The sequence below is a fragment of the Chrysemys picta genome, chromosome 3 (genome assembly GCF_011386835.1).
Source record: "Chrysemys picta bellii isolate R12L10 chromosome 3, ASM1138683v2, whole genome shotgun sequence".
Lineage (NCBI taxonomy): Eukaryota > Metazoa > Chordata > Testudines > Emydidae > Chrysemys > Chrysemys picta.
Genome location: NC_088793.1, coordinates 178343416 through 178359031, shown reverse-complemented (window position 1 = coordinate 178359031; position 15616 = coordinate 178343416). Strand labels below are relative to the sequence as shown.

The 15616-nt window shown below is 44.0% G+C and overlaps 1 protein-coding gene across 22 annotated transcripts in view; it reads right to left on the bottom strand.

Annotated features, from left to right (window-relative positions):
• Positions 1-15616, bottom strand: part of ASB3 (ankyrin repeat and SOCS box containing 3) — a 158886-nt gene that overhangs the window by 60677 nt on the left and 82593 nt on the right. For 11 of the 22 annotated variants that reach the window (XM_065590715.1, XM_065590704.1, XM_065590716.1 and 8 more), the window contains 4 exons: positions 15487-15599; positions 14556-14691; positions 6655-6832; positions 3838-4050 (listed from right to left, as the gene is read on the bottom strand). In XM_065590715.1, the coding sequence (XP_065446787.1) occupies positions 3838-4050; positions 6655-6832; positions 14556-14691; positions 15487-15599 (640 nt within the window). The remainder of the gene's footprint in view (positions 1-3837; positions 4051-6654; positions 6833-14555; positions 14692-15486; positions 15600-15616) is intronic. The other 11 variants (XM_008173048.3, XM_008173054.3, XM_008173051.3 and 8 more) reach the window with 2 other exon arrangements.

The following is a 15616-nucleotide window of genomic DNA, read 5'->3' as shown; positions in this document are numbered from 1 at the left end:
AGAATATTGATGAGGAGAGAAATGCATGCACATTATAACTTTCACATATATTATACACACACTATATGCTTAACGTCATGAAAATTTTAATATTTGAGCATAATTTAGCTAAACATCAATCTGTACAGGATGCATACTCCAATACCACTATCAAACTCTCAGGGATAACAAATTCTGACATTACTGAAAGCTTCAGCATAGAACACTTTTGCCAGTTCCCTACCTATCAAAGGTTACAACCACTCTAGGACCAACATCCTATACAATAAGAGAACTTCCCAGGTAATCACAAAATTACCTCTTTCATAATATGAAACAACAAATGTGTCTTCTGTAGTGTGGATACAGCTCATCTGATACTAGGAATCAGGAAATAATCATAGATAGCCATGTACTTTATACCCTAGTAATTTAGCAATTGAATAAACTCCTATAATTAAAACACTGTACAAATAATTTGATTAATTTGATTTTGTCTTGCTTTAAACATCTTGTACATGGTACTTCATGAATGATCAAAATCACATTCAGTCTTCATCATTATCTTTGCCTTAAAAAAATAACCAAAGGCGAAATAGCTCCATGGTAACTTTGGAATCAGCACTCAAGAAAGCAACACCTTCCCTTAGCAAATGACAACAGCAGTAAATTAAAAAGAAACGTTTAGAAGCTGCTTAAAAAACAGAGGGGACTTTTCCTTAAGGGTCTGTATTTGCATTTGATTTGGGTAGAATGCTACATTTTGTTCATGCTGCTTTATGTGGAAAAAAAAGGAGTTGTAATGTCATATTATAAAGGGACCTTACAACATATAATATATACAGCAGATTGTGAAAAACTAACATTTAAAATAAGGGGAAAGTGAAAGGGGAAAAGAGGACTGGTTGGAAAAAAGTAATAAGAGAAAAACAGAGGAAAGAAGGAAGCAAAGTAAGAGACAAAGAATGAAGAAAGGAAAGGTAGACAAGAACAAAAATCTCAAGGGGCACAATCATGACCCTAGTAACATGTCCATGCAGAGGAACAAGGAGGTGTAAAGTGTCCATTTTATCTCCTGCATCATCTATCTGTATTGCCATAGCAGCAAGAGTGGGCAGAACTTTGGACTTCATCTGCTCAATGCTCTAGCCAGCCCAGCTGAACCAACATAGAAGGGGAAGTACCGGTAATCTGTGTCATTTATAGGGTTGGCATAAATTACTTCCCACTCAGATCAAGCGGGGAATGGGAGATCAGATTGTGACTCAGAGTCACAATTTGGTTCCTGGTTTATTCCTGGAGCAGCACAACTATGTGCTGCCCCTTACCCGGGATTTGTGGCAAAGCCACAATACAACCCTAACTGAAAAATAAAACAAAGGCAATACAAACTGAAAGGGATGGCAAAAAAATTAAATAAAATAGACAAATAAACAAAACAACCTTAGGGGAAAGCTGAGGCAAGGAAGGAAAGAGGTTCTGGCACATAAAACACATTTTCTTCACAGAACACCAATTATACTGAACAGGTTTTAATTTTCCCCAACTGCTAATCAGACAAGATGGTTTCACAGGAAACAGTCTTCAAATTTGCTATATGGAATTAGAAGGGTTTTTAAAATTCAGACATGGACCCTTAGAAGAGTCTCTATGTGCTCAGAAAATTCCAAGTAATTAATGTGATCAAGTCAGGGTGGAGTGATTTAAATCAAGCCAATTTAAATCCATGGGTTTTTTTAATTAAGTAATCTAAATCATAATTTAAACTAGGTTGAGGCTTTGTAAAACTACTTTGAAAATCTATGCTATTGCAACTTTAGATTAAAATTTATAAGGAACAAAATTCCTGTATTCCCAACCCCCGAAACATGTCAATACTGGTATGGTATCTTATTTGAATTTTACAAAACTGCCACAGATGAAAAAAAATTAACTTCAGATCCTGATCCTGCAAATAGTTCAACAGGCACATAACTTTACTCACATGAACAGTTCCACTGACTTATATGGGACTACTCATCTGCTTCTAGTTATGCATGTGCGTAAGTGTCTGCAGCACCAGAAGCTAACATTGCATCAGAAAAAAATGAAGTTATTTAAACTTGCAATACATTAATAAAGTTTTTATGAATTATTTTTATACACAGTTTAATATTTTCAAATGTAGGAGCCTAAAAATAAGGCTCCTCCACCAATATTCACTCCTGGGGAAATTGTGCGACACTGCGTGCACGCGTATAATTCATGTGCTGCACATAATTTTTTTTTCCGCTGAAAAAATTTCTGCCAGAAATTTGCTGCAGTTACGCCTTTTGCCCTATCAGGACAGGGCAAGAAATCAGAATGAGGAGATGAAAGCACTGAATGCACAAAATGAAGACAGCACCAAAAAGTGGTGCTATTTGGATCAACTAAGTGATGCATTTTTTAAAATTAGAGACAAGCCAAATTCTCTGCTCCCATTACTTCCTTGACTTCAGTGGCACTGTGCCAGGAAATAATTTAACCCTGTGTTCGAGAGTCATTCTTCTGTTAGAATGTGATTTTTAAGTAGATCTAATTTAATAGCCTAAACAATTTTCCTTTAAAAAAAGCACATTAGCCACACAACATTACTATGCATAACATTACTGTGATCTACGGTACATAAAAAACAAGTTAAAATTGCATTCTGTCAAAGTATTAAATTAATAATAAATGTAGTTATTGCAAAAATAATTTGTACATGTTTATCAAATATTATTCTCCAATATGTGCAAGTACTGAATATCTCTATCATTCTAATGCCTAGTCCAATATCAGATCCATTAAGATATCACATGTGAAGCTCAGAGTTCTCAATAAGTGTCTTGGGGGCTAATCCTGCACCATTATTTTCACTGGTATCTAGATTTGGTTCCATGTGTAATGCATTCTCTCTAAGGACAAGTTTTGGGAGGAGGGAATAATAGACACAGAATAATGAGATAATTATCATGTTGGTTTTATTGTTCAAAGGTCCCACAAACCCAACTATATACAGAATTAGGTGGAAGAAGAGATTTACCAATTTTATTAATAAAATTAATAACTACAAAATAGTGAACTGAAGGGCAGAAGGAAGGACGTCCTGCCTCATGAATATACTTTCAATATCAAGTAAATGAAGTTAAAATGTGAATTAACGGTAGTTACATTTTACAATTTTTCCTCCTGTTGTATCAAATAACTATTTGTTGAGCACCAACAGCATGTCATACACACTGTACAGAACAAATGGGACACAGTGATCATGATCTCAAGGGATTTATAATCTACGGTAAGTATAAACTCTTTGGTAATTCACAACACCTGTAACATACTGAAAGCTCTGCTTTCAGGGTATGGGACAGTCTTGTCCCCAGAACACTGAGATTTGGAGGAGGAGGGGGCACTTGTCTAAAACAATTTTATGTTGCTTTGTTTTTACACAAAAGACTGGCATACAGAGAAAGTAAAATAGTATTTTCCAAGAACTCAATCTTATTGAAAAGAATCTAGCTAATTAAGAATCTGTTTGATTCAATTACAGCATCATGTCAAGTTCCCAGAAGACAGAGATGGTTGATAAGGCCTTTTGAAAGCCAGGAAACTAGACTGCAATTATGTTCTACAAGACTCCTTTTCAAAGAACAGAGCTTCCCAAAGGAGATTTTAGCAAGGTTCTTTATCTCATGTATGTGACCCAGAATTAGTGCACTATAGAGGTACTTAAGGTTTACTCTGTAGTCTCAAGACTTGAGAAGGAAAAAAAATGTATATATTTTAAAAAGTAAGCCTGAGATAAACAGCAGTATAGTTAACCTATGACAAATGAAAAAACACTAGAGATATACATACTTCTTTTGGAAAACCATGCACATAGGTGATATGCAGCCAAAGATTAGGCACTTCTGAGCATCTGGGCTATAGCCTTCTTTAAGTAACATTTCCAAGCACTCTTCATTACCACCATAAACTGCTGAATAGACAGGGCTCACTTTGTCTTTTCCTGTGTCACAGGTCCGATCAGTAACTGGTATTAGCAATCCCAATATGCTGTAACATTTAAAACTATGTTTATTGTGGAATCTTTTCACATATATGGAAAAATTAGATATTATTTTTCCTGGCTATTTTTCCCATGGACATTATTGTTTAAAACAAAATCACACATGACACGTAATCACATCCTTTTAATTAAATAAATATGTAAAAAAAGAACATTCATAATATCAGACATTTTGACATAAAAAACTTCTAATGTGCTTAAGCATATGGAACTGTTAATATCATCAGTGTAAAACTGCCTGCAAATATAAACTGAAATAATCTTCTAAACATCTTTTATGATTTCTTATTCAAAATTAGTTGGAATTGATGTATTCGCAATATCATCTCAGATTCTAATTAGTTTTAGTCAGGGATTGATTTACACTGACAGAGATATGCCTGTTCTGCAAAGTTTGGATCTAGACTTTTACAAAGTAGTAGGAATGGGTGTTCAGATCTGGGGGTTTGGTTTAACAAACTGTAGACAAAGGGGATGTCTTCTCTGTTAGAATTCAGCCTCAGTGTTGGGAGTGGTGGGAGAATTTGGCATCACACCCTGTACTTTGGACCCATATCCTTCCTGATTAATGAAGATCAGTAAGGAAGTACTGGGTCCTTTGAAGATGGAAATTGTCAAAGCTTCTCTTAGAGAAAGCAGCCTGCCTGTTGCTTTGAAGGAAATATTAACACAGCCTTTGCTCAAGAAACCATGCCTTGACAATCTTGCCAATTCACTTTCCATTTTTGAGTAAGATAGCAGTTGTGGCAAGACATCTATCACACTATCTAGATTCCTCTGAAACATCTTTTCCCTTATCAGTTTGAACACAGAAACTTCACTGGTCATGTTGGTCAATGACCTCCTCCTGGCAATGGATGAAGATCAAGCCCCCATACAGGTATTATTATATTCCACTGATTGTGAAATGCTGTTGACTCACCTGCAAACATTGGTGGGAGAGGAGAGTTCTGCTCTTCTGTAGCTTTGTTTTCTCTTGCCTAGGTTGCACCACATAATTATGGGCACTTGCTCCTCTTCCCAAAGGGCTCTCAAGTGCGGGTTACTGCAGGATGTCATGCTGACATCTCTCCTCTCCACCCAAACCAGACGTATATGGGCGTGCAGTGTTTTCAGTATACTGATGACAACCAAATGTATGTGTCTATCTCAGTGGTTTTCAAACTTTTTGTATTGGTGACCCCTTTCACACAGCAAGCCTCTAAGTGTGACCTCCCCCCTTTACTTTAAAAACTGGAGGTTAATTTAATTTAATGGGGGCTGGGAACTGTCAGCCCCATGAAGCTGATAGCTCATGACCGCCATGTAACCACCCTGAGGGGTCATGACCCCATTTGAGAACCCCTCATCTATAACACCCCAGACAATAAGGTTTCCTCAGCCAATGCTTTCTTGAGGTTGGAGAATGGATGAGAGTGAGCTGGCTGAAGCTCAGTCCAAACAAGGCTCAGGTGATGGTGGCTTGGGTGAAGTAGCTGGAGGACATGGCAGAGGCAATATTAGCCCTTTTGACTGGGAGTTTCTGCCACTGGTCACCAGAGCATGACACTTGAAAATGTTAAGACCCCCCCACAGAGACTGTTAGACAGCTATAACCAGGCTGGCTAGGAAGTTGCATCCTTTATTTCACAAATGGACCTTGTCACTGTTTTCCATGCTTCCTCCACACCCCCAAGATGCACTCTACATGGGTCTACACCTTAAAATCATTCACAGACTGATGCTGGTGCAGAGTGCAGCAGCTCATTTAGTGAGTGGGGCATCTCTGTGGAAACATGTGGCACCGGTGCTCCGGGAACTGTGCTGGCTCTTCAGGTGGAGTTTAAGGTGTTGATCATGAGCTATAGAGCCTTAAATGGTCTGGAATGTGAGAATGTACCTCTTTCCCTGTGATATACAGCCAAAACTGTGCTCAGTGGAGCCACTCTAGTTGGATCCCCCATTTATAAAAGAGATGGCAGAGGGATCTCTGTGAGAACCTGGGGATCTGAAACTTGCTTGCCCCTCCTTGCTGTGAAATACCTCAAATTTCATTACCTACTCTACTGCAAAAGCCAAATTTTGTTTGTTTGTTTGCTTTTGGGGGTGAGGGGGTGGAGCTATGTTCTTGGATGGATTAAAGGGACTGTTCTGCTGTTTTGATTTACTGGCTCATTTAGTTATTCATTATTTGTATATGATTATTTTTGCTGCTGTATGGTTATCATTTAAAACTGTATTTCTAATTAAGGGCTCCTAAAGAGTTTTGGACAAGAATACTTTATCATTATTTACACCTAAAACATAAAATAAACAAAATAGTAATATGCTTATCAGGTGAGCAGATGTCTGATCCTGCAGCCCCAATCTCTGTGGGACATCCACTGACTTCAATGGGAGTTGGATCAGACTCCGATGCAAAATGTCTACTTATTTCAATGAGAGTTCCACATGGACAAGAGCTGCAGAGTCAGGCTTTGAAACTGTAATGTGAAGAGAATAAGAAATTCTAAACTAAAAAACAGAGTCCATAACTCATTATTTCCCTTCCATTTATAGCTGAAAATTCTCATTCTTGATTACCAGTTAGTGAGCAGAATCGTTTATTAGATTTTTATATCACCTACTTGCTATGGCCCATTTGGGCTGCTGCATGAATAGGCAACTGCCATTCCTCCTCATTACAGTAGAGATTTGGATTGGCCCCTTTTGATAACAATAGGTCCACACTCTCGGTATGGCCTTCCTGTGCAGCAATGAATAATGGAGTGGCTTTGTCCTTGGCTTGACAATTGACATTTGCACCTAACACAGAATAAAACATATAATATGATGCCTGATTGTCATAACAAAAGTGAATAAACAAATTACAGCATTAATTAGGCACTGGCTTTCACAAAATTGCTTCATCATTCAGAAGATTTTCCACAGGTATTAAAGAAAAAACTGTTACCTACCTTTCGTAACTGTTGTTCTTTGAGATGTGTTGCTCATGTCCATTCCATTGTAGGTGTGCGCACGCCCACATGTGCATTCGTTGGAGGCTTTTGCCTTAGCAGTACCTGTAGGGCAGCTGTGGCACCCTCTGGAATGCCGCACTCATGGCATTGTATATTAGGGACTGCCAGCCCTCAGTTCCTTCTTGCCAACAGAGGGGCAGGAGGGCGGGTAATGGAATGGAGACCCTCCAGGAGAGAAACAGGAGGGAGCAGGATGACCGTGCCATCATAGGATGGGCGAAGACCAACCTGCCTTGAAATGGCCACTAGGTGAACCAAGTGTACCATGTGTACCTAGACCAAAGACAGCAACAGATCCTGGAGCTTAAGGTGCAGCAAATAGTCCAGGATGTCCTGCAGCGGGGCCTCTTCTGCACGAATGTGGCGACCTGAGGCCCACCACGAGAACCGTAGGTAGCCCTGGTGGAGGGTTTCCTGCTGCCCAGCAGGATCTGGGTTTAGGAGGCCAATGCTCAAACAACTGAGCTATCACTCCCCCCTGCTCTGCAGAGAACACCGCCATTCTTTCCCACTTAGCCACGCAGGCCATCAAGTGCAGCGCCACCAGATTTGGATGCAGTAGATTGCTGTGGTTCTGGGACAACAGATCTGGCCAAAGACGCAGCTGCAGTGGGGTGGCTGCCGAAAGACTCAGCAACATGTCGAACCAGTGTTGACGAGGCCAAACTAGGACTATGGGGATGACTGTTGCTTTGTCTTGCTTCACCTTTAGCAGGACTTTGGGGATTAATGGTATCGGCAGGAAGGCGTACATCAGCGTTCCCGACCACGGGATCAGGAAGGCATTCGACAGGGAGCCCTTCACAGAATCATAGAGTATCAGGGTTGGAAGAGACCTCAGGAGGTCATATAGTCCAATCCCCTGCTCAAAGCAGGACCAAACCCCAGACAGATTTTTACCCCGGTTCCCTAAATGGCGCCCTTAAGGATTGAACTCACAACTCTGGGTTTAGGAGGCCAATGCTCAAACAACTGAGCTATCACTCCCCCCTGCTCTGCAGAGAACAGAACATGTGGCACTTCCTGTTCTGCTAGTATGCGAACAGGTCCACCAGGGGAGTCCCCCACTTGCAGAAGATTAGGCTGACCACCTCCGAATGGAGTGACCATTTGTGGCGAGATGAGAAGGCCCTGCTAAGGCGATCTGCCAGGACGTTCTTGGCTCCGGGCAGGTGGGCAGCCACCAAATAAATGGCGTGTTGCACACAAAAGTCTCGGGGGCTGAGCGCTTCCTGACAAAGGTCCAAGACCTGGCGCCACCCTGCCTGGTGATGTAATACATTGTGGCACTATTGTCCATCAGGATCTGCACCACTTTGCCTTCCAGGTGGGGCAAGAAAGGCTGGCAGGCCAGGCGAACCACTCTGAGCTCCCTGAGATTGATGTGAAGGTCGTGGGTCATAGGTTGTGTTGTTGCCAGCGACCCTGGGTGTTGAGCTCACCCAGATGGGCTCCCCAGCCCATATCCGAGACTAGGTTGAGCGACGGAGGCGGGGTCATGAAGGGGACTCCTTGCAGCACTGACTTAGGATCCCGCCACCAGTCCAGAGATGAGAGAGTGTGGCTCGGCCCCGTGACCACTCGGTCCAGGGGGTGCCTGTTGGGAATGTAGACCGAGACCAGCCATGCTTGCAGAGGCCTCAGATGAAGCTGGGCATGGTTGACCACGTATGCGCACATGGCACATGTGGGCTGTGGTGAGTGGCTGGCTCTTTATGAGGGAAATCAAGTCCGTCATGGTCTGAAAACATGCTTCCAGAAGGAAGGCCCTGGCCTGCGTAGAGTCGAGAACTGCTCTGATGAACTCTATGTGTTGGACCGGCATTAATGTGGATTTTTCTGTATTTATTAAGAGGCCCAGGTCGCTGCAGGTAGAGCACACCAAATTGAGGCTTCTTTGCACCTGCTCCGGAGACCTGCCCTCAATGAGCCAGTCGTCGACATATGGTAAGATCTGGACCCCTCGACGTCTCAGATAAGCCGCCACCAGTGCCAGGCATTCCGTAAACACCCTGGGGGCCGAGAACAGGCCGAAGGGTAGCGCCGTGAACTGAAGTGGCACCCAGCCACTATGAAACGCAGGAAACGCCTGTGTCCCAGGAATACATAGACATGAAAGTAAACATCCTTGAAGTCAAGAGCGGCGTACCAGCCCCCCAGATCCAGGGAAGGGATGATGAAGGCCAGGGAGACCATGTGGAACTTCAACTTCTTGAGAGACTTGTTGAGGCCCTGCAGGTCCAGAATGGGTCTAAGGCCCCCTTTTGCCTTCGGGATTAGGAAGTAGCGGGAGTAGAATCCTCTTCCTTCCATGTCCCGAGGAACCTCCTCCACAGATCCTAAGCTTGGGAGCTTCTTGAGCTCCTGAACAAGGAGTTGCTCATGAGAAGGGTCCCTGGAGAGGGATGGGGATGTGGGGGGTGGGAGGTAGGGGCAGCCAGAAACTGCAGGGTGTAGCCCCGAGCCACTATGTCCAGGACTCAGCAGTCTGACATAACCTGCAACCAGGTTGAGTGGTAGGGGAAAAGGCGGTTGAGAAAAAGAAGGGAAGGATCCGGGCAGTTGACTTGGTGTGTCGTTCCTGAGCGCACCCTCAAAATGATCGCTTCTGGCCCCCTTGGTGCTTCACTGGGCCAGGCTGTGCAGGAGACCAGGACGCCGAAGGGCGGCGGTGGCTAAACCCAACATCTTGTTTCCTTGCAGACCCTTGTTGAGGCTGCCACAGTCGAGGTGGCAGAGGAGACCGGAACGGCTGTCGCGATGCCTGAGGAGTGTGCATCCCAGAGAGCGGAGGGTCGTCCGCATGTCTTCCAGGCCGTGCAGACACGCATCCATTTGGTCAGAGAACAGGCCAACACCGTCAAACAGGAGGTCCTGAATAGAAGCCTGCATCTCCTGGGACAGGCCAGCCGTCTGGAGCCAAGGACTGCATCGCATGACCATCGCTGAAGTGACCATACGGGCAGGTGAATTGGCCGCATCCCAGGCCATTTGGAGGGAGCACCGAGCCACCGCAGTCCCCTCCTCCGCAAGGGTTGTGAATTCCTAGGCCGTCTCCTGGGACATGGAGTCCTTGAACTTGAGGAGAGCGTCCCAAAAGTTAAAGTTGTAGCAACCCAAAAGGGCCTGGTGGTTCACCACCTGAAACTGAAGGCTGGCCATAGAATAAATTTTGCGACCAAACAAATCCAGCCTTTTGGCCTTCTTAGTTTTAGGGGTGGAACTGGTGGGCCCCTGTTTGTCCCTCTCGTTGGCCCCAACACAACCAACAATCCTGGTGACAGGTGGGTGTACAAGTACTTCTTTTCCACCCTCTTAGAGGTGGGCAGGATGGAGGACAGGGTTTGTCAGATCGTTTTGGAAATGTTCAGGACCCCCTCATGTATTGGGAGTGCAACGCAAGCCAGGGCAGACACTGAGAGCACATTACACAATGCGTCTGTCTGCTCCTGCATCTCCTCCGCCTTGAGGCTGAAGTTGGAAGCCACCCTGCGGAGCAGCGCCTGATGCTCCCTAAAATCGTCCGACGGGCTAGCTCTGGAGGGGACCGTCACCGCCTCGTCTGGAGAGGAGGAGGTTGATTGGACGACCGGGGGTGGTCTTGCAGTGTCCTCACCTGTCAGAGAGGGCGACCTGCGGGGAGGGTGACGGCTCCTCATCCACGGCGGCTGCCAGAGTGTCCTGCACCAAACCCAGTGCCATCGTTGCCGTGGTGCCAACTTTGGCCTGTCTGATGTGGTGACTGAGGGCTGGCGGGAGTGGGGCAATGGCATGATGGGAATGCCCCAGACATTCCAATAAGGCCATTGGGTCAGCCATTGGTCCTGCTGCCAGATCAGTGAACAAGGCGGGGCTGTGGAAGCTTGGGTCTGGTGGCTCACTGTCGCTGCCAGTGACCGGTGCTGGTAACGGTCCGACTGGTGCCAGGAGTAGGGCGAGCGGTGCCGTGCCAGGGAGCAACCTCGAGGTCTCAGCAACGGCAACCAACGATGTGACAAAGACCAGTTCTGGGGAGATCGATGCCTGGGCAAGCTCCGGCATGAAGACAGGGATCGGGAGCACAGAGCCGATGATTCGTAGCGGTGAACCAAAGACCTGGGCGGATGCGAAGATCAAGAACGTGGCGACTTAGGGCTCTGTCTTGGCTCTGGGGACTGGTGGCGCTCGCTTGTTTTGTGCGAGGCCTTGCCAGCGGGCTTGCCCTCATGGGGTGCCTTAGCCGGTTCCATTGCCACACGCGGTGCCGGCTGGGACAGAGGCACTCCTAGCTCTCTAGGTGCCGGGGGCTCAGAGTGCGTTGACTGCATTGTCCGCTTGGGTCCTTTACCACTCCCCGGAGTCAGTGGCGGGTCCTTTCGGGGGGAGGAACTCCCCAGGGGTGAGCCCTTTTGTGAGTCACTACAAGGCATGAAGAGTAGGGCTTGAAACCCGGAGACCAGGGCATGCCCCTCCTGGGGCAAAGTCCCTGCTGGGACACTATCTAACTAAACACTTAGAATATCAGAGTTGGAAGGGACCTCAAGAGGTCATCTAGTCCAACCCCCTGCTGAAAGCAGGACCAATTCCCAGCTAAATCATCCCAGCCAGGGCTTTGTCAAGCCGGGCCTTAAAAACCTCCAAAGAAGGAGACTCCACCACCTCCCTAGGTAACGCATTCCAGTGTTTCACCACCCTCCTAGTGAAATAGTTTTTCCTGATATCCAACCTGGACCTCCCCCACTGCAACTTGAGACCATTGCTCCTTGTTCTGTCGTCTGCCACCACTGAGAACAGCCGAGCTCCATCCTCTTTGGAACCCCCCTTCAGGTAGTTGAAGGCTGCTATCAAATCCCCCCTCATTCTTCTCTTCTGGAGACTAAACAATCCCAGTTCCCTCAGCCTCTCCTCATAAGTCATGTGCTCCAGACCCCTAATCATTTTTGTAGCCCTCCGCTGGACTCTTTCCAATTTTTCCACATCCTTCTTGTAGTGTGGGGCCCAAAACTGGACACAGTATTCCAGATTCGGCCTCACCAATGTCGAATAAAGGGGAACGATCACGTCCCTCGATCTGCTGGCAATGCCCCTATTTATACAGCCCAAAATGCCGTTAGCCTTCTTGGCAACAAGAGCACACTGTTGACTCATATCCAGCTTCTCGTCCACTGTGACCCCTAGGTCCTTTTCTGCAGAACTGCTACCTAGCCATTCGGTCCCTAGTCTGTAGCAGTGCATGGGATTCTTCCGTCCTAAGTGCAGGACTCTGCACTTGTCCTTGTTGAACCTCATCAGGTTTTTTTCGGCCCAATCTTCTAATTTGTCTAGGTCCCTCTGTATCCGATCCCTACCCTCTAGTGTATCTACCACGCCTCCTAGTTTAGTGTCATCTGCAAACTTGCTGAGAGTGCAGTCCACACCATCCTCCAGATCATTAATAAAGATATTAAACAAAACCGGCCCCAGGACCGACCCTTGGGGCACTCCGCTTGAAACCGGCTGCCAACTAGACATGGAGCCATTGATCACTACCCGTTGAGCCCGACGATCTAGCCAGCTTTCTATCCACCTTACAGTCCATTCATCCAGCCCATACTTCTTTAACTTGGTGGCAAGAATACTGTGGGAGACCGTATCAAAAGCTTTGCTAAAGTCAAGGAATAACACATCCACTGCTTTCCCCTCATCCACAGAGCCAGTTATCTCATCATAGAAGGCAATTAGGTTAGTCAGGCACGACTTCCCCTTCGTGAATCCATGCTGACTGTTCCTGATCACTTTCCTCTCCTCTAAATGTTTCATAATTGATTCCTTGAGGACCTGCTCCATGATTTTTCCAGGGACTTAATAGGTACTTAACAACTAACTAATAAATGATTAAACTATTTACAGCTAGAAGCACAAGGCTAAGATAGAAGAGAAACCGCTGACTGTTTGTGAAGCAAGGGACAGAGGCACTCCGACTGACCACCATGGGCAGTAAGAAGGAACTGAAAGGGCGCAGGACCGGCGGCGCCTGATATACCAACGCATAAGCATGGCAATCCAGAGGGCACCACAGCCGGCCCTACGGGCACCACTAAGCAAAAAGTCTCCAACGACTGTGCATGTGGGCACGGGTGCACATCTACAATGAAATCAATATGAGCAAGCACTCGAAGAAGAATCATATTTACTTTACTAACCTGCTACGTGTTTTCAAATTGCTCATACGCTAAAGTGATTAGAACTAAAGTTCTCAAAGTATTTTTGGTTTTCATTTAAATCTGACAGGAAGAAAACACTGATGTCAAATGCTAGTCCCTTAAAATTCTCCTTTAGGGTCACTTGAAACCCTGATGAGGTTACAGAGTGAATGAATGATGTAAAACATTATTTTAAGTTAATCACAAATACAGCAAAAATATGCAATCCTCAGCGCAATGCAAGTAATTAAATTAATAAATTAAACAAACTCTAAAATAACATTACACACTGGAGAGCTGAACCACTTTCTTCCATTCAAAGGAAGACATTCCCATCATTCAACATGCCAATAATCCTGCTACGCTGGCAGATTGTTGGGCTTGAATTCTGGTATAGCAGTGCTTTATATATTGGTAGTAGAAGATACTTAATGAACAGAACTATAAACCATAGAGTCGTTACTTTTATTTACATCTTTACAGATGAACTTTACATTAGGTTTCTTACTCCTACTGTAAAATGAGAGAAAGATTTTGTATGCGACTGGGAAGCACTTGTCTCACTATGTAGTAGAATAGGGCAATACCAGATAAATGATAGACATTGTGGAAAAATTTCAAAGATTTAGTTAATATTTTGTTAGAAATTACTTTCTGTAGATTTGTTGACCTGTGTGTGATGTTTTGGCCAGGTTTAGGGTGCTCATCAATTTAATAGTTTTGACTGTTTAATTTTCATTTGATTGTGTGGGAAGGTTAGTGAGAGCACACTATTCAGAGATGCACACCAAGGTCTGTTGGTCTGAGATTCTGAAGAAATTACTACTGTAACTTTAGGATCTGATTGTGATACCCTTTATCATGCTAAGTAGTATTTGCTCCTGCAGTAATCCATAGAAATGAATTGGACTTCTCATGTAGTAAAGGACTACTCAGTGTGATTAAGGTCACGATCAGACCCTTAATCTTTACCTAGGTTAGGTCTTTACTTAGGCCTGGTCTAACTAAAAAGTCAGGTCGACCCAACTAAGTCGGTCAGGGGTGTAAAAATAATCCTAACTCCCGGTGCACACAGAGCAAAGAGCAAAGTCAACCCAAGAATTCTTCCATCAACCTAGCTACTGCCTTTCAGGGAGGCAGATTACCTATGTCACTGTAGCATTTCCACTGTAGACAAGCACTTATGTTTTATTTCCTGTTTCTTGGTCTGATTCAAGGGAATGCAAGGCAAGATACCGGAATAGCAAGATTTAAGCATTTTGTGATAATTTCATATACCAGTTCATAGCTGGTGTTTCACTAACATTATAAAAGTATTACTAATGCTAAATGAAAGGTGAAAATTACCATGTGATATAAGTACGCGTAAACTCTCCAGCTTCCCATACTGAGCAGCAATGAACAGAGGTGTGATTCCAAAGTCATCCACACATTCCTTGTTTGCTCCTTTTTCAAGAAGCAATTTTATTATTTCAGTATGTCCCTGAAATAAATATATTTTGTTTTGTTAGAAAAAGAGCAGTGGAATTGATATAACCCTGCTTTTTCATTCTTACTCTGTGTATAAATCTAAAATATAGAGTACATTCAATATTCTATGGTATTCTGAAAGTCTGTGGCAGAATCATCAGATAGGTTTTATTTCATCTTGCACATTTACCCAGTCCAATAAATACACCGCTACCTCGATATAACGCGACCCGATATAAAACGAATTCGGATATAACGCGGTAAAGCAATGCTCCGGGGGGGTGGGGCTGTGCACTCCAGTGGATCAAAGCAAGTTCAATATAACGCGGTTTCACCTATAACATGGTAAGATTTTTTGGCTCCCAAGGACAGCGTTATATCGAGGTAGAGGTGTATAAATAGAATTAAATTAGCATATTGGAACTATAAGTCTGATAAATTTTTATGCTGGATAAAAAAAAATTCAGAAGAGAGCAGGTTGGCCACATCTATGATACAATGAAAGTCTTCCCCAAAAAATTAAGTGTATCTTATAACAGATTTACTTCCCAAATATTATATCTGATCACTTTTTAAGTACATGCAGTATTATTAATACTTAAATAATCATTGCTGCCTAACACCTTCTATCGCTGCTGTAGCATACTATGACATATTCAGAATGATCATTAGCATTTAGACTGCCTTTTCTGCCCAGCCTAACAATCATAAATCATCAGAGTAGGAAGCAAAAACTGTACAACCTGTCCTTTTAAAAGGGTAAAACACACTATTTACATGGAAATGAAATAATAAATTTATAGGTTACCTGAAAAGAAGCTTGGTGCAAAGAATTCCATCCAGACCAAGAATGGGATCCATTAATATTTGCTCCATGTTGAAGTAGAAGCTTTATAATTTCTGGATGTCCATTTTCTACAGCTTCAAACAAAGTAGTA